This window comes from Nyctibius grandis, chromosome 10, assembly GCF_013368605.1.
Source record: "Nyctibius grandis isolate bNycGra1 chromosome 10, bNycGra1.pri, whole genome shotgun sequence".
NCBI lineage: Eukaryota > Metazoa > Chordata > Aves > Nyctibiiformes > Nyctibiidae > Nyctibius > Nyctibius grandis.
The window spans coordinates 417515-436820 of record NC_090667.1 but is presented as its reverse complement, the minus strand read 5'-3'; the positions used below and the strand labels follow the sequence as shown (position 1 = coordinate 436820).

Genomic DNA, 19306 nt, shown 5'->3' with positions numbered 1-19306 from the left:
AGCGATGCCCAGCAGACGGGCGCTGCCGTGCCCGTGCATCTCCCATCACCAGCCTCACCGCCAGCCTTCCCGGCCATGCTCCCGGGGACAGAGGCGCTCCCGGGGCGCAGGGGCGGCTGCTTTAATGGGGTCTGTGCATCCATCCCCCTTGCAGTAAATGGCAAACGTAGCCTTAGGTGTTTACGTGTGATTCCAGAGGCCGGCTTTAATCCCCTTAGGCTGGGAGGAAAACTCATTTAGAGAAAGTACTGATGCTCCCAAAGCAGAGGCTGTGCTTGCAAATGCAGTAGGAAGGGAGAGCTCGTTAACGGCCTCCTAATGCAGCAGCACAGGGCACTGGGGCGCCCGACACGAGACGAAGCGCGGCACTGCATGGCACGCCTGCCCAGAGCCGGCGCAGCCCGGGCACCACGCCGGCAGCCGCTCCCTCCTCCTCTCCCGCACACCAGCCAAAGCACCGGCCTCCCACACAAGGAGCATCCCCTGCCCTCCGACACCGACCTGCCGCGGCACGAGGGCAGGACCAGTAATGCGGCACGCAGGTGACACCGGCAGCGATTTCCACCCCAGACCCCGAGGAGAAAGGCTCCATGGCAGCCGTGGTCTGCCTGCACTCACCCGTAGCACCGTGATCATGGAGGGGTCTCGGAGGCGGCCGTCCTCATCCTTGAGGTTGTATCCCTCGGGTCTCTTGTCCCGCTCGCTGACCTTCCATAGCTTCACAGTCTTATCTGGGGGCAGGAGAGGAGAGGAGAGCGTTACACTGGCTGCTCCCAGCCGCCACGGACACGCCAAGGCCACACCGTTGGTTGAACAGCGAAAAGCCTGCGGCGTCCCCACCTGCAGCCTGCTGACGTGGTGACAGGAGATGTACCTGCCACCACAGCACCTCATCCCCAGAGCCCTGGTTTTGCTGTTCCTGCTGGACAACTGCCAGTGTGGTTATTGCAGATGTAAGGAGATGGTTGAACAACAGGACAGAACCACAGGATTAATGGAGAAATAACAGGAGTGATTCCCCAGGGCTCAGAGCCGCAGAGGTCGTGCCCTGAATGCTGGCGTTCGATACATCGAGTGACGGGGCCCAGTCACGTCCAGAGGAGGTGACGAGGCGCTGGCACCAGGACGGGGCAGCTCGGGCAGCGCAGGGAGGCTGAACGCGATGCCCCAGCCACGGCCCAGGGCCACGCTGGGCTGCTCTGCTCCTCCCCTGCCGCCGGCGTGTGCGTGTCGCACGCTCATGCACACGCAGGGACACACACCCCCTTCCCCTGCACACCCACCGACAGCCAGCCCAGAGCACGCTCCCACAGAACATTTTCTCTTCCTACGCTTCCCAGCTCACGCAGCAGTTATCCAGGCGCCACTGGGTACTTTTTGAGAGTAATTTCCAAACTAATTTAGCTTCTAGTAATGGAAATGCGTTAATTACCAACCACACAGCACCTCTCCTAACTCTGTCCCCGCTAGCTGCTCTGTTCCTCCCCCTCTTTGACCCCAGCGCTGCGAACACCCCAGCCATGGCCATCCCCGCTGACCCCCAGCACCGAGGCGCTGCCTCCCACGCCCCAGCCCCACGCCGGCCCCGAGGAACCCCGGCCGGAGGGACGGGGACACCGAGGGTGGCTCCAGCTGGTGTCCCCCTGCGGCGCTGGGGTGCCGGGGGGTGGCCGCAGCAGGGCCCGTGCCGGCGGCAGGCGCTGGGAGCTCTGCACAGCCCTGAAGCTCCTCAGGCACCGGGTGCCACAGGTTTTGCTGCAGCGGAGCTCGTGCAGAAACCCCGCGTGCGGTGAGCGGGGCTGCGGGCGGCGCGAGGGGGTACGACCGCACTGCGCGGGAGCAAAGCGCCCGGGGAGGGAACCCGTCCCTGTGTGGTGTCTGTCACCCCAAAGTCATCCTGACCTTCCCACCCGCACAGAGCCCGGCACTCACCACGCACCGAGGGCAGCCCCGAACGCCCCCCGCAGCTCCCCGTCCCCGCGGGCGCCCACCCCCCAGTGCCACAACCCCCCAGTGCCACAACCCCCCGGGGAGGGGCCTCAGGAATGTGCGGTTCTGGTTCTGTTCTCAACAACGGTGTTTGCTCTCCTTGCTCCTGGCACAGCTCCCACCAGTACTTTATCATCACTTCCACCAGGTTTCGCACACAACCGTACCATCCATCTTCATTTTCTCCTTCACACGGCAATTCCAACAGAGTGCCATTAATTCTGTTTTTATTAACCCGCTTTACCTCAGGGGGGGTCTGCAGGTAATGTTAGTTTAACAGTAAGAACAAAAAGAGACAGCGTAACACGGGAGGATTTCTAAAGAAATCATTCTGATAACCTGCTAGCATATGAAACACCATCCCAAATGCAAAGATAACATCCCTGTTAATCAAAAAAACTATTTAAAAACTCAATTAACAGAACATTAAGCTCTATAATTAATCTTCATTGCATTTCAATGATTCTCCCCCCAAATGAGTTTAGTAAGTCTTTGAATGTTATTACAATGATCAATAGAGTCAATCCTGTCATACAAAGTAAGTTGGTTATGGAAGATAATTAGACCCCTCCTTTTCCCCTGAAGTAATTAAGTCACATCCATCTTAAGGTTCCATTCATCCCAAGTAATATTCCTGCATCCTCCTGATATTTATCTGAACGTAACATGGAACTGCTGAGCTGAACGCAGCTGCAAATTGAAACAAACCAGGTGCAGTTTTTCTTTAAAAAAAAAAAAAAAAAGTGGGGAAAAAAAAAAAGAGTTCCCAAGATCAAAAAAAATGAAAAAAAAAGTTGTCAGCAGGGGAAAAAGGGTCCCTGCCTTGCAGGGAACGGATGCTGCGAGGGAAGGACACAACCCCGTGCCTGGGAACCGAGCTCTGCCAGACAGCTCTGGCCAGGTTCCTGCTCCCCCGTGACCCCCGTATCACCCTGAAGGGAGTCGACATTTTTTAACACATATTTTTCCTGAAGAAACACCACAGAGAAGGCCCCGGCTGGCTGCCCGCGGCCACGTACCGTTGGTGGAGAGCAGGAAATAGGCTGCGTTCTGCTGCGGGAGCCATCGGATCTTATTGATCTTCTCCTCTATCTCCAGACTCTTCAGGTAATCGAACTCCGGCTCGTGGCTCTGGAAGGTGCTGTAGACATTGTACTCTCCCCGGCGGTGGGGCTGGTTTTTGCTCTGCGTAAGGGGCACAGAGAGGGGGGTGAGGCACAGAGAGGAGGGAACGTTTTCTGTGGCTCTTTCATTTTCTGTCAAGTGACGGCGAGCGCCTGGTCGCGGTGACGCAGCGCAGGTCTGAGAGCCCAGGCACGGCCCCTCCCGGTGTGACGTTAGGAAGCTTAAAGTTCAAGAAGAGCAGTAGAATAATGAAAGGAGAGAGAAGAGAGAAATGAAATACTGCTGGGGAAAGCTGAGGAGGGGTCTGTGTGTGTAACCTTTAGCCGATCAGTTCTCTCCAGATCATACAGAAATAATTTTGAGGCTGTAACTTTGAGAAAAATTTAAAACCGTCATGAGACCGTGACATTTTTCAAAGCCAGGCCTGACTCATCCCTTTCACTGTCAGCAAACAGCCACGGGGAGAATGGCTCCTGCCGGTTCGGACCAGGACGGCTTCAGGAACGGCAGGGAACCCCCCCGTGCGGCGGGGCCACAGCCCCCCGCCAGGCCGGCTGACCGGGATGGCTTTGGGGACGGCGGGGACCCCACCGGGCGACTGCAACCTCAAAGAGTTTGCTAACAACTCCCGGGGCAAAGCATTTCGGCAGGGAAGCAGGACTTTCTCGTCCCTCTCCGCTCTCCGGGCATTTGGCGGTGTGAGAGGGTCTCGGGGGTGGTGTCAGCTGGGACGGACGCCCACGGCACGCTCCCACGCGCCGGCCTGATCCGCGGCCGGAGCAGCGGGGCGCCGGGAACGCAGCGCGGTGCTGGAGGGGGTTTTACAAGGCGAAATCTGGTCCCGCTTATGTCAACAGTCGCTTTTCAGGTTGGAGTCTGCCAGGAGAGTCCTGAGGTGCGGAGTGACACGACGGATTAGGGAACAGCAGGAAGCTTCTCTGGAAAGGATACAATGCGCGTTTTGCATTCGCTGACACTCACCTCCTGCTCGCGCTGAAATATCACAACACGGCCCCCCTTGTCCCCTGTTGCCAGCAATTCTCCAGTGTGGTTGAACTCTACTGTAGAGATGATGTCAGCTGGAAAGAAGACAAAGACAATTTAAGTAACCGCAGATTGGCTTTCCCAGGCAGCAGAAAGCACCGTTCCCGTAGGGCTCCGCGCCTCGCCAGCGCCCCGGCCCCCGTGGGAGCTCCGTACGTCCCCGGGTTTCTGTTGTCTGTAACAATAACGGCCACGGCATTTTGGAACTCTGCTGTCATGAACCAAGACCTGCTCGGTGCTCCCACCCCCCTGCCCCTGGCCTGCGCCCCGACGGCACAACTCAGGCCGAATTCATTCCCAGCTCTGTGCTGTGCCTGTGCCAAACGCAGCCTGGGGACCGCTCCAGCAGCGGGGGCGCGGAACTGGGTGGCACAGCATGGCACAGCACGTCACACACCCCTGCTGCCCCGGGGAGCCCGCGCCACTCTGGATGATGTGATCGATTCCTGGGACCCAGGGAGGGCTCAGTGCTGCCCGGCGCCCCGGCTGTCCTTGCCCCGGCAGCTGCCCACAGTGCCCGTGCCAGCGGCAGGCTTCACTCCCGCCTGGCTCCTCTGCCTCCTCGCTCCCCCCTGACGCTCAGGGAGGTGTTTCGCCTTCACCCTCGGAGGAGGGGGAGCAGACGTGTGAGGACACCTCTGCACCCTCCACCGGACCCCAGGGGCAGAGCAGCCCGGGTGACCACACCAGCTCTGCCAGCTGCTGAACGCTCTGTCGAGGTAAGTTACAGTGACGCCTGCCAGCCCTCCGTCACCCCACAGCCACCGCGCTCGCACCGCTCGGCCTCCCCACAAACCACAGTGCCATCACCAGGAGGCAAAACCCCCGAGCAGGGGCTGGGGCTCGGCTGCAGCGACCGGGAGAAGCGAGGAAGCGAGGGAACGCTCCCGGACCCGTAACTTGTCCCGGCTCCCATCGGCAGCGTTTACCCTTGAGGCAAAGCAAGCAGGAGAGCTGCTAATGACGGGATTTATTGGGCCTATTTTTAGAAGAGTGTCAGAGGTTAATTCCACAGCAATTACTGCCCAGCCGGTGCTCGCCCACCGCCTGCAGTGCAGCTCTCCACGGCGCGGAGCCGGGAGGGGAAGAACGAACCAGCCCTGCAGACCCAGTGCTGGCACAAGGTGGGTTCTGCACCGACCGGCACTGCGCTGGGGTAACAGCCAGCTCCCCGGCAGGACCCGCATTTCTTTTCCCTCTCGTTTCTGCAGCCCCCCGGCACGAACAGGCTGCGCAGCCCACGGCTGCAGCCTCCGCAGCTCCGGGAAGGGGCAGACCCCCCGCACACACAGCCCACGGGCACCGGCACCCCCAGAGCCCTCCGCGCACCGCGGGATCTCCCTCGCTCATCAGCTCTGTCACGTGCCAGCGGAGAGAACTTCTGCTCCACATAACCCGAACGTCCCTTGTCCCTCCTGTGATTTTCATCCCTCTCCACTCTCCCCGGTGCCGGCACCCGCAGCTGCAGGCAGACGCCACAGCCAACACCGAACACGCTCGAGCACTGAGAAACTGTGTTGGGAACCAAACCTGGCCTCGCAGCTTGAGCTAAGCCCCAGCTCAGGAGGAGGTTTTCATGCCTGTAGTGGGTGACCTCCACCCTGGGCAGCGTCGCTGCGATGTTCTTGGCTGAGCCCGGCGTCGGCAGAGGAGCCCTGGGCAGAACGCGCCGGGGTCGGACCCAGCAGAAGCTGCCGCAGCAGCCAAGGCGCTGCAGAGGCCACGGCCGGGCAGCGCCCATGTGCACCTCGCACTGAGCGGTATTTTTCCCTTCCAAAATTACTAGGTTGAAAATGTTTCTGTTTTGCACTATTTGACCTTCTCGATCACCAGCTGCTGGGTTTAGGTCATTCGCTTTTCAATGAATTACAAACACCTCTCTGCGCTGCCCTGAGCCGTCGTTCGGCCAGCGCCCGCTGCCCAACCCTCCCCGTGCCAGCAGAGCTGTCTGACACGGGGCCGGCACCCCCAGGTCCCCCAGCCAGCCCGGCCCCGGCCCCCCCTCGCCCTGCGCCCGTGGGGAAGGGACCGCGGGGCCGCAGAACCTCCCGGACCGGCTGTTGGCTCAGGCTGTCCTCAGGGCTTCAGCCAAGGACAGCACCAGAGCCTGGCTCACACCACACCTGCACACCTGGAAAACCCCAACCATTAAACCCCGCCGTGAGCAGAAGCGTCCAACCCACCCCAAAACCCACCCCCCACCCCGCCGGCAGGAGCATCCCCTGGCACCCGTGGGCCGGGCTCTGGCTCCTCTCCCCGCCGGCTCCGGGTACCAGCAGCCCGGCCCCGCGCAGGGAAGCATCCCCGAGGGGGGAACGGAGGAGGGCACGGCGCAGGAGCACAGCGCAGCCTCACACCCTGCTCAAAGGCGTCTCTCGACAAACTTGGCCCCTCCAGCGCGGGTGGGTGGGTCACGGGCTGCTGCGGGCTCACCCCCACCCACCGCACTTGAGAGACGTGGCAGGGCGATTATTAATTAAAATTCACATCTACTCGGACTGAAATGATCAATAATTGATGCCTGTTTCTCCCAAGGTTCCTACAGCAGTTTTGTGACACCAGAAAGGAAAAAAGCCTCTCCCTTTTCTTGCCTTTTCATTTCCTTCATCACCTCCTACACGCTCGGTGCCCCGAATGTGGGAACTTAAAGAAAACAGTTTCCATGGAGACCCTCCCCTCCGCCAGCACCCCCCGTCCTCCCTCCCCTCGGCATCGCTGCTCCTTCGCGCTTTCATGCTAAAAATATCGAAGACGGGATTTGATTTCCGCTGCAGGGATACCGTTTTATCAGAAAAATAGGAAATTTATAATACACACACACACACTCCCCCCTCCCGGTGCGGAGGGAGGGCGTGCTCCTCGTGAGGAACGGGAAAACGAACCTGTTATTAGAAAGACACATGACAAACCCAGGGGAGCTGCAGGCGGTGCTGAGACCTGCATCCCCCGAGCAGCCTGACCCGGAGCGGGAGCTGCTCACGCTGCCACCCCTCTGCTCTTGCCCACCAGGGGCCTGGGGGCCGCGTCCCCGCTCCTGGAGCATCCCAGGCACCTCATCCCCACTCCTGGTGCGCCCCAGGCACCTCATCCCTGCTCCTGGTGCACCCCAGGCACCTCATCCCTGCTCCTGGAGCACCCCAGGCACCTCATCCCTGCTCCCGCCACACCCCACCTGCCCCAGCATCATCAGCAGCTCCACGCAGCAGGGCCCTGATAACACCCGTCCCAGTGGGAGGCCGTGGGGACACCACGCGCATCCCACCACACGTGCCAGGAGCACGTGGCCCCGTTTCGCACAGGATGACACCCATGGTCCAGCCTGTGAGGTCCAGGGCACAGCAGGACAGCCATCAGCCCGGGGCAGGGAATCCCTGGGCTCAAACCCGCAGGGCAGAGGGGTGTCCCCAGTCCCCCGGGGGCTCTGCCCGCTGCCCTGTGCCCCCACGTCACATCAGCCAGCGCGGCTGGAGCGGGGCAGCGGCTCACGCCTGGCACAGCCCGGGACAGCCCACGCCTCCCCCTGCCTGGCGCTGTTTTCCAGGGCCTGCCTTGCTCAGAAGCGCTGAGCTTTTGCCCTTTTCTTCCCATCGTTTGTATAAATCACTGGGCGGACGGCACCGCACACAAAGCCTCCGACTGCAGATGACACCAAACTGGGAAGCACCATAAATAACAGCAAACCAGGCTGCCAGGGGAAGGAGGACTCAGACCGGGCAAATCCCAGGCCATGAGTTGTCAAATCCAGTTTGACGCTGATGAGTGTGGGACAATAACTCACTGCAAACACGCCTCTCCTCCCCCCTGCCCCCAGGCAGTCCCTCGAGCAGAGCGAGGGCAGAGGGGGACGCGGATGCTGCCCCGGGGCTCCTGCCCGGCGATCCCCCGCCAGCCTCTGCTCAGCTGCGGTGGGGAAAGCCAACGGGATGCCGACAGCTCCTGTTAACTGCAGAACAAAACCTACATCTCTAACCATTCGGGTGGATGAAGAAAGCACAAGGAGGTCATGAAAAATTAAGGGGCTTAGTGAGGGAAATGAAGGACACAGCCATGCCTGGTAACGGGTGAGCCAGACCACGAGCCCACCCACGGGCCCTCTGCGGGGGTCTCGGCGCGGGCAGAGCGCCGTCTGCATCCCGCTGCTCCGCGGCAGGAGGTGGACCCCGAGCGCAGAAAGGGGTTTCGAGGAGGACGTAAACCTTCAAGTTCACACTGAATAATGCAGCACAATCCTCAGCCTCCTGAGAGGGCTCCTGGCTCCGAACCTCAGTGACAGCCCGTGGGTCTCAGCTTGCTCAGGAAATGGTGAGACTCTGCATTTCACTGTTTAAGAGCGATCCTGTTCTGCCTGCCTCTCTTAAAAAACAAATGAGATAGCGGGGTTTTCTAATAACTCTGAAACACACGCGCTGTCAGCAATGAGGAATTCATGCTGCGTGTTGGAGCTTTAAATGCAGCTTGCAGAGTCGTGATGGAGAGCTGCGAAAACACCACCGTGCAGGCTCGAACAGCGCAAGGCATTTTAAAAGGAACCATGACCTGCTCTCGCTTTCGTAAGTTCAGATTTATAAAAGAAAAACCCAAACCAAACCCAAAGGAACCAACCAAGCGCCAGTCCCAAGGGCAAACAGGCTCCTGGGGCCCGTCCCTCCTGACCCACACGTGACGGGCTCCTCTGCATCAGGACAGCAGCTGGAGTCGTCCTGGTCGCTGCAGGGACCTGGGGGCTTTACTGGCTCACCTCTCAGGTGGGCAGGCAGGGTACCGGGAAACACCTCCCACGAAATGAAGCAGAGCATCCCAGCAGCTCCACGAGCAGCACCGGTGGCTCCAGCTGCAGGAGGGGGACCCGGCCCCGTGTCCCCTCGCACAGCCAGCAGCCCGCGGCAGAGCCAGAGCCCCCGGTCTCCAGCCCAGCAGGCAGAGCAAAAAGCTCATCCAAAGACCTGAACGCAGCTTTCGTCCCTGCCTGTGAAAGAGTGTTAACGAGGAACCAAGACGAGGAGAACTTCAGAGCCCCTTGGCTGCACAGAAGACGGCTACAGAGGAAAGCCCGGGCACGGCTACAGAGCTGGAGGGGACAGGGAAGCACCAGCCGAGTCCCACCAGAACAGGGCAAAGTGCGACTCGCAGGGTCACGCAGGGCTGAGCCGGGGCATCCATCCTCCCCCAGACTGTGTGGTCCACAGCGGGGGGGAGCGGGTGGGAAGGGCAGAGGACAGCAGAGGTTAACCCAGGATCTAATGGCATGCAAAATCACACGTGATTGATCTGCATTGATTTTTCCCTGCTGAGGCGAATGATAGCCTGGCAAACAGAAATCAATTCCGCTGCATTAAGCCCAGTCAGGATCTGGTATCGTCAGCAAAACGCCCTGAAACACCATTGCTCGCCAACACTGTGAAGCACGGCATGGCACGGCACGGCACCGTGCCTGCCCGACCCCTCCGTCCCGGACCATCCAGGGCTGCGGCGATGGAGGGAGGCCAGGCTTTGGGGAAAAACACCCCGCCTGAGCGTCTCCAAGCCCTGGGGAAAGCCCAGGCCTTTCCTCTGCCCCAGCGCCCGTCCTGTTTTGTGCGGGGTGGGGCTGGATCACGGCTCGGGGCCGGGGAGGGCCGGGCACGCCGCCGAGCTCTGCCGCCCGCGGACGGCTTCTCGTCACCACGATGCGATGCTGCAGAGCTGGCAGCAGCTGCTGCTCTTCCCCAAAATGGAATAACTCTCCTAGATTTAAGTGCTAAAAATACTGGCAACATTCAAAATTGCTCTGCCCTTGTTACAGCAAAGAATAATTTAGTGCTACCGACCTAGACGAGAGGAACTTCCATCTGGGAGCTCCCCGAGCATCCCTGCAGCATCCCCCACCGCAGCCCCTCTCCCAGAGCGCCTACGGGAACGAACGTGGATTTACATCTCTCCCACCGTCCTCACAAGGTTTAGTTCACTGTAACTGCTTGAAGTGAGAGTTCAGGAGGAAATAATGCCATGGAAGCGTTGAAGCCGTCTGGACGCTGCGCTGGCTGGACACCGCGCCGGCTGCCTGCGGGTGACGCCGGGCAGGCCCCTGCCGCCGGGCAGGCTCGTGCTGCCGTGAGCATCCCCAGACGCTCCCCCGGCTGTGCCCTGCGCCTTGGCTGTGCCCTGCGCCTTGGCTGGCTGCAGGGCTTACGCTGCCATCCTTTTGCCAAGAGACCGAGAGGCAGAAGACAGAAACCTCCCCAGTACGGCTGATTTGGGCTTAGGAATCGCAATGGGAAATCCAAGTCCGCCTGCAAAAACATACTCTTAAAATAAATCAGACTTTGTAAAAAGCACCTGAGCACCGATCAGTCCTCTACCTTTTCCACACTAACACCAGTAAAACCCTAAGGATCTCTACAAACCGTGGGCTCTCTACCAGGGCTGCTAGGAGACCGTCTGGGCACTTCTCATTCACGGGCATAAAGCACTAAGTAGCCCAGAAAGTGGCCTGGTCTCCAAACACCTCCCGAAAACCTGCAGGCTCCAGTGACATCGCTGGTTGCTGAAACCTGAACAGCAGACAGAGGAACATGAACCCACAGATTTCACAATACCCTGCTCTGTGCAGTTAGAAGATCCTCAGCAGGAATACACAGACCGCTCTTCTAGCAAGATCAACACTGTGCTGACCACCACAGCAACCAACCGACTGCCAGAACATGCACCTATCCTCAAGGCGTGGCCTTGCCAGCCCAGGAGACCCTCACACACGCGTTATCACTTAAACTATTATTCCAGCCAAGGGTCGGTGTACAGACACCAGGACGATGGCTTGCCAAAGCGCTCAGCGTGCCGTGCGTTCTGGCCATCCTGCCGAAGCCATCTGTTAGCTTAGCAGCAAAACCTATTGATTTTCTTAAAATCTGAATTAGAAGTACCCAAACGTCAGCTAAGCGAGTACAATGGAAGCAGCAAGCTTTCCTCTCATGTACAGCAGCTGTTTTCAGCTTATGACCACCGTTTGTTACCCTCTGGCACTGCTGTCATTCTCTGTCACCACTCCAGCGTGGTGCCCCCGGCACGAGCAGCCGGGCTGACCCCGGGCCCTGCGACACGCAGCACCCGCTGCCGAGGCTCCTCCTGCCCTGGAGCTCCCAACGGACCCCGACACCGAGCGTCCAGCGCCACCGACAGGGACGTGTTCCGTGAAGGATCACAGAACGCTCCACAGACACGGAGACTCACAGGGACAATTTCACCGTGGGCAAACCTGGGCATGGGGCGATGGCATGAGATGCCCGAGGCCCCTAAGCCATACCCACCAGCTGGGCTACCCGGCTCAGCAGTTCTGTCTCCTCCTCCTCCTCCCCAGTTTTCTGACACCTTGGCACAGCCGAGAGCCCGCAGACAGGAGCGGGGCAGCTCGTGTGAGGCTGCTCACGGGGTCCCCCCAGCTGAGGACTCTGCCCGCCCGCAGCTCCACTCGGAGCCTGCCAGAACAGGGCTCCCATGGCCACAGGGTCCAAAGACCTTCTGGCCAGTCAGCTCCTCCAGTGCTTCGGACTCTAAAGTTTCTGTAATACCTGCCCCAGGCATCTGGCAGCACCCACTCCCCCACCCCACACCCCAGCAAACGGGACAAGGCAATTTGACACCGGCCACCACGCTGCTCTGCCAAGAGCACTTCTCCCGCATCTGTCCCAGCCAAGTCCCATCGCCTGCAGGTCCCTGCGCTCGTCCTCCATCCCGCGGTCCCCTCCCCAGGAGGCAGCGAGGCCCGTCAGCACCCACCCGCCCGGTGCCCTCAGGGACGGTGCTGCCCGGGGTCCCCACTCCGGACGCGCCCCAAAGGTGCTGCACCCACGGCAGGGGAGGCTCAACCACGCAGCTCCTCCACGCCTCGCCCGGGCACAAACCCCTCCCCAAGCAGTGCAAAAACCCACATTAACCCAGGAAAAGCCTGACAGAGCCCCTGCATGGGGCCAGTCCGCAGCACGCGTTTTGTCTGCTCAGAATAAGCCGTATTTTCTGCCTCCTTTAACGTTTCTTCCGACGGAAGCAGAACGTCTGTGCCATCACTTTCAATCTGCCTCTGGAAGAGCCTGTCTCGGGACATTTTCCATGCAGTATTTTAATTAAACTTTCTCTCTTTCAATTTAGTCTTAGCTTCATTAAGTGATGTTCTGAGCCACTGAAATGAATTGCTTGAAAGTAATTTGTGCAGCAGCCAAAGGAGGAGATCACAGCTGTGAGTGAGTCCATCCGCAGCGGGTACCAGTCCGCAGCGCGTGTCCGCACCTTCCCGCACCGGGTGGCATTTGGCACCACTCGATGTGCTGGTTCAGAAAACGTAACAGGCACCAGCTCGGCACGGCCCTGCCCGGTGTCAGGGCGAAGCAGGGGGCAGCCGCCCGAGCGAGGGACCTGCCCTCGTGGTGCCCAGCGGGCTCAGCCCGAGCCGAGCTGCCCGGGAGCAGCGAGCCCTCGTGTTGTGTGTGCTGCCTTCACCTGGGCACGTCCTGTGAGCTGCCTGAGTAGGAAAGCATTGTGCCTCTTGCTGGGAAGCTACAGAGAGTGAAAAATACCTGGTTTATAAATTGCAAGTGTAAATAACAAACATTTCTTTTTGAAATCACAGAATCAACCAGGTTGGAAGAGACCTCAGCGATCATCGAGTCCAACCATTGCCCTGACACCACCATGGCAACTAGACCAGGGCACTAAGTGCCATGTCCAGGCTTTTCTTAAACCCCTCCAGAGATGGTGACTCCACCACCTCCCTGGGCAGCCCCTTCCAATGGCTAATGACCCTTGCTGAGAAGAAATGCTTCCTCATGTCCAACCTGACCCTCCCCTGGCCAAGCTTGAGGCTGTGTCCTCTTGTCCTGTCTCTAGTTGCCTGGAAGAAGAGTCCGACTCTCGATCAGGAATTTCACACACACAGTTGTACTGCTCTTCTCCTGACTGAGGTAAGGATCTAACACACCCCTGGAACACCTCCTCCTGCCCGCCCAATAACAATGTAACCTCCCTCACCTCCCTGAGTGATAAATCACTACTCAATCTGCACCCGAAATGGAGAGGTCACGGCCATGCTATTTTTAGGATCCGCTACGCTGTGATAACAAGAATTAATCTTTAACATGAGCGAACTCATATCTTTAAAGATGTCCACAGTTGGATCCCAGCTAGGCTGCTAATCATCACCATCATCTGCAAGAAATACGTATCGCTGAAGGACCCTTCAGTGACACAAGAGGCACCTGCTGATCGCTCGCCAGCAAAGCCTTTCCCCCAGCACAGACCAGTCTGTTAATTTTTACTGAGGGTTTAGTGTGCAAACAGCCAGGATTTTGGAGGGCTGGAAGGGCGAGGGTCCTCGGGAGCAGCCTGGAGAGCTCGGCGCGTCCCCCTGCCTCTCCGCTGGCACACACCAGGACAGCTGACCCCAGGGCCACGGCCGTGGGCACGGCACGGCCCTGCGCGGGGACCCGGCCTCCCACCGCCCTCGCTGGCCGTGCTCCTACCCGGGGAACGGCACCAGCCCTCCCCTTGGCTTGACCCCCCACCGCCAGCATGCCCGTGCCCCTCTCCAGGCCCCTGGCAGCCCATCTCCCCCATGCCAGGCTGCCCCAGGCTCCAGGGCACCTTGCCCACCAGCGCCCAGCCACGCCTGCCCATGCCCGCCCGGGGCAGCCACGTAGCCATGTCCTCCCGCACACCGACAAATTCAACCACCGTCCCCTGGCTTCTCATTTTTAATCACGCATTCTACCACGGATTTTGTGCTCTTGGAAGGAAAATTCATTTGGATTTATTTTAATCTGTCTTTAGTGGAAACAGGCAGAGAACATTGCGTGTTATCACGGAATAAACTCCAGGATGCAACAAGCTTCCAAATGGAAACACAGACATTCACTAGAGCAAATGAAAACCCTCCCCCAGTCAGATGGGATTTAATTAAGTTGATTCTGACAGGGAATTAAAGGTCTTTGCTGGGAGCTCTGTTTCTGGTGTTGGGGCTGTACCGTTGAAGCCAAGCACAGTGCTTCCCCAGGCAGCATTAATACAAAATATTTTGGACAAAATTGTTAGACTGAGATAATATTCACATTGTTCATCTGCCACAGTGCAGGAAACAGTCGCAGCTGAACCTGGTTGCTCCCAGGGAGGTCTTATCCCTTACACATTAACCTCTGATTATGGCACACGCTGCAAGGCGAAATCACCTGGAATTACACAGCCTTAGGCAGCACTGCCACTGCAAACAGCAGGCTTTAGGCATGTCTTTTTTTTGTTTTTACAACTCTGTAACTTCCCAAGAGTTAGCACCTTGCACAAAAGAAGGTGGAGAACTCTCTCTCTTCTGCTGTCCACACTTTGTTTGAACAAAGCTCAGGTTAGTGGTGAAGAGCGTGACTCCACAGTGTGTACATCACAGGTGGACGGCGCGGCACCACGAGCATAAAGATCCTGAACACACACCAGTTACCGACACGAGCGGAGCAGGTGAGTGTGAAAAGGGCTCTGCCCCAGGAGGAGAAGGGTTACAGGGTTACGGAGCGTGTCTCAAGCACCCAACACCGATCAGGTGTAACTATACAACACCCAAAAATTTCCTCTGAAAACCCACAGCAATAAACAATGTCTCTTACAGTCCATCTTCCAGAAACAACTTCAAGGCTTTACAGATATTAATCACCACCACACCTCTGTGAGACCAGAGCCTGGTACCCCGTCTCTCTTCCTCCCCGTGTTGTCAATGCAAAAGCAGGTTACTAGATGTGACCAGATGTGACCAGATGTACCACTTGGACACACCACCCGTGGCCTGCCCGATGCTTATCCAAAGACAAGGCATTGGGCTTCCCTCCCCACCCTGCTGCCCACTGAGCGTCACAAGTGAATGACACGTTTTGAGTAAGGAGCACACAGGACAGACCTACACCCTGGTGTAAGCCCGAGTCACAGCCAGCTTCGGCTCGGGGCTCCCACCGAACACCGTGGCGTCACCCGCCCCGGTGACCCCGAGCATCGCTGCCAGCCCCGTCGAGCCTCCTCAAGGCCAGCGGTGCCCTGCAACACTGATGGGTTTGGGACAGCCTCTGCTTCCGAGAGGCACCGGTACCCTGAGAGCTCGCACACGATGCCGCACCCAAACGCGGCACTCGACGTCGGCTCATGCCAGGAGGGAGGATCAGCAGCTTCCCGTGACAGATGACACGCCGTCAGTGCAACCCTCCGCACGCTGGTTTGCTTCCAGCACGGCAGCGACGGCAGAGCTGGGCAATCAACGAACGCTTTAATGTTCTGGAGCAAGGCTCTGGGCAGGTCAGCAGCTGCCGCCGTGGCTGTCTGCCTGCAGGGTGAGCCTGGGCCTCCCCCTGGGGATGGGGACGCTGCCAAGGGGGGGACAAGGAGCAGCATCACCCCCCAAACGGCCATCGCGACTGCGGGACACCCGAGGGCTGCCGTGGGGCCCTCCAACGCGCCCAGCCGGGGCAACGATGTGGATTTCAGCAATTGTGGTGGGAGGCTGCTCCCCGCTGCAACGGGAACCTGGGGATTGCTGAACTCAGACCAGAACATGCGAACTGCACTGCGGGCTGGGAGCACGTGTCTGGGCTTCCTTCAGAAGGGGAAAAAGCGAAAATACTAATTAATCGCAGTTGTTGGAAGAACGCCCTGCAGGAACGTGACTCAGAACGGGTCACAAATCATAAAATAATAATAATAAAAAAGCCACAATGCTCTGGGGACATTAAGCGATTACAGAGAGTTGTTATTTGGCTGATTTTCACACTTCATTAGCATATGCATAATTTAACAAGTGAACGTGCTGAGGGCTGGCAAGACATAAGAGCCACTTTCTTGAAACACGAACTGTAAATTGGGACAGCCACAGTCAGATTTTTTTTTTAAAAAGCAACAAACATCAACTCTGGGCCTTCACAGAAGCGACTGACTCTCGGGGCCTGAGGACGGAGCCGAGAGCTGCCATGGAAAGGCAGCTGGGGGCTCCCACCCCTAGTCCGGGAAGGGCAGGCAGAGGAAGGGGCTGGCACGAGGCTTATGGCCGGTCAGGGAGCCCACCGGCAGCCCCAGCCCGGGAGGGGGGTCTCCTGCCAGGGGGGAGAAATGAGGGCAGGAAACAAGGACGGCTCATCAGTACCACACGGAAGGGGCAACGCCAAGATGCATGGGACCACGCGGGCTGTGACACCGGGGAGCAGCACCGGCCCTGCACCGCGGCTCCCCGGGCAAGCGGCCCCCACCACGGAGGCTCGAGCAGGCGCGGGCCCCGCAGGGTCTCCTGTGGCACCGAGCGGGGCTGTGCGGGCACAGCGAGAGCGGGAGCCTCCGCGTGAGGAGACCCACAAGCTAAAGGCAAAAGGACAGTGCAGACGGTGCAGACGAGCCTTCTGCAAGAGAAACAAACCCATCGCTCCTTTCCCCCGCGATCCGCAGCAGCCACGTTTCTAACAACCGCTCCAGACCGTCATTTCTCCATATTTTAACAGATGTTCTATTTATGGAACTGCAAGAGGATTTAGGACTTATGAATAATGCCACGAGGTCCAGGAGATGTTTCTTTATACGATTAACCGACCACAGGCCATTTGTTTTACAACAGAGATGCTCAATGATCCACGCACGCTGATTTATTCAGACCCTGTCTATGGCAGTGTTGACGTCTCCCTGGTACCCTTCGTTAGCATCCACACAGCGACGAGAGGGATGCAGATCGTGGGAGCGAGCCCCCGTTGCTCCCCGTGACAGCCCGTTAGCTGGGGCAGAGTCGATCGGGAGCCCGTCACCGCTGCCCCCGGCCACGCGCCCGGCAGCAGCCCCGTCTGCGCCAACGAGCCGCAGGAGCAGCGAGGATCCCAGGGCCACAGGCAGCCCCCCGAGCACAGAGCGAGGCCAAGGCTGACCCTCTCGGCTCCGGGTCTCTAAAGGTGAACGGCACCTTCAGCGCTGCAGCACAAATGAACCGGGGGCAGCAAATGGCCTTGTCATACCCCAACACCCCCCAGCGCTGCAGCTGAAATATCGCTGCACCAAGGCAGTGTGTGGGAACTGGCAAGGGGACCTCACTCTAAATGGAAGGGGAACTGACAAATACACCTTAATTGTCCAAATTAAACAGCTGATGGCATCATCCAGCTGACACAGATGTGCTTTCCACAAGCACTTGATTTTGATCAGTCCAAGTTCCAGGAGAGGCACATGCTAATGCCTGCTGGAAAGGTTATTTTTATTCTGGCTTTGGCTATTAATAAACAAACAAAAAATTTTATGACTACGAAAGACCTTTGAGTTTCTCCATCAATGCTCAGCAATGCTCAGAACACACTTAATGTTGTGTTGTTTTGTTTTGCTGCACATAAATAATTACGAGTGAGGATGCAGTGCTTTGAAGTTGAACTTACGAGTATGAGCAAAGCTACAGTGAGAGTAATAAATTATGCAAAACTATTTGTGCTTGGAATGTCAGTGTTTCAAGAGGATGCAAATAAGCACTTTTTGAACCTCTTCTAGAGGCCCAAAGAAGCCTTGGGACCAAACCATATGGCTCAAGTCAGCTACCCACAGCAAGCTTAACGCCCCCGCCAGCCAGCAAGGATTTGGTCAATTAGTTTATTAATATGTTTATGCAAACACAGAGAAAAAGAGTTGGGGAAAGTCTCCTTGATCTCTCTCTGCCAAACTTATTGAGCACCACAGGGCTGAAAATGTTCACCTAAAAACATTCAAAACACCCAGTGCAGCCCCGGCGTCGGCCCCGAGCACCCCGACAGGCAGAACCGACGTCCCCGTGTCGTACAGAGGCCAAAGCGAACAGGCAACACGGTCCCTTACGACCTGGGAAATCTATGAAGCCTCCAGCAGAAAGCTCCCGTGTACAGTTTACTGTTGTACACCCTTGGCTCGGGATGAGGAGTGCCTCATTATACTAATTGCTTCTGGTTTGGGAAGGGACCCTTTACACTTGGGGGAAGGTGCCCATGAACAGCAGTGTTTCTGGCAGCTCAGGCTGCGGGTCAGGTTTTACACGCTCTGGGAAGATTAACTCTATTCCTGGTGAAGAATTTAACTGCAGGAGGTGCTCAGCCAAGCGCTCCCAGTCCGTACGCCGCAGGACGAGCCGGCGTTTTCTGTCAGAGGGGTGAAACCGCAGCGAAGCCGTCTGGGTTCTCAGCGATACCAGCACGACCTGGGTCTCCACAGGCCAATTACGACATGCTGACTCGAGCAACGTTCAGCAGGGCTGGGAAGGGGGGAAACCAATAAAAAGACAGCAGGAGACTGAAACTCCATTTTAAAACAGAGGAATAACATCATTTTATAGGCCTCTTGTTTTCTAATTGCAACGCTGCAAAAATCAATGGCTTTTGGAAAGTAAAAGAAACACACACAGCAAACTGCTCGCAAACCCCGCTAGGCCGGCGAACAGTGCTGCTGATAAACATAAATATTGTCTTCCCCATCTTTTGGAGAGGGATGGGACAAAAGAATGCCTTGAGTATTTCCATCTGCTTTAACATTTTTCACTACAGGTTAATAATTGTACCAGCAGCTATTTGCTAAGCAAGAAAAAACTGTAATTAAATACACCTAAAATAGCCTTCCAGCCTCCAAACAGCACAGCCAGGAGCTAACAAACACTCAACCTGACAGCCCAGCCGAGCTGCCTATGAGCATCCTTGCGCTGGAGGGAACCGCGTGCAATGGTTAAAACAAGCTTCTATTTTAAGGTACTGTCACGCAGAGACTATTGAACCGGCACCGGGAAACGCAGCCCCTGTTTGTGCCGAGGGGCCTGGGGCAGGAGCTGCCTCAGCAGCCCCTCGCTGGGCTGGGCTGGGGCCGGGGACCCGCAGCCCCCGGCGCCCACGGAGCCACCGACCGGGCGTCCCAGCCTGGCTCCCCGAAAGGCACCTCTGCGAGGGCAGCGGGAGGCAACAGAACAGCCAAGAATAAATGCCTCCTCAAAGCAAACGTTAGCTTTGAACAACTAAAGGCTGCCCAAGCACTCTGCCAAGACAGGATTTTTCCCAATAAATTACTCCCAAAAGCTTCACCTGGATGAGTTGGTATCATCGTCCGTTGGGAGTGTCTTCCCACTTCATGAATCAACCACACTCGTATTCTCTCTCACTAACCTCCCCGAAGTCGTCACGTC

General features: G+C 57.8%; 1 protein-coding gene across 2 annotated transcripts in view; it reads right to left on the bottom strand.

The window, feature by feature from the left end:
• PPP2R2B (protein phosphatase 2 regulatory subunit Bbeta) overlaps nucleotides 1–19306 on the bottom strand; it is a 68728-nt gene that overhangs the window by 12577 nt on the left and 36845 nt on the right. For both annotated transcript variants that reach the window (XM_068408516.1, XM_068408517.1), the window contains exons 2-4: nucleotides 4096–4193; nucleotides 3009–3174; nucleotides 619–731 (exon numbers count right to left, since the gene is read on the bottom strand). In XM_068408516.1, the coding sequence (XP_068264617.1) occupies nucleotides 619–731; nucleotides 3009–3174; nucleotides 4096–4193 (377 nt within the window). The remainder of the gene's footprint in view (nucleotides 1–618; nucleotides 732–3008; nucleotides 3175–4095; nucleotides 4194–19306) is intronic.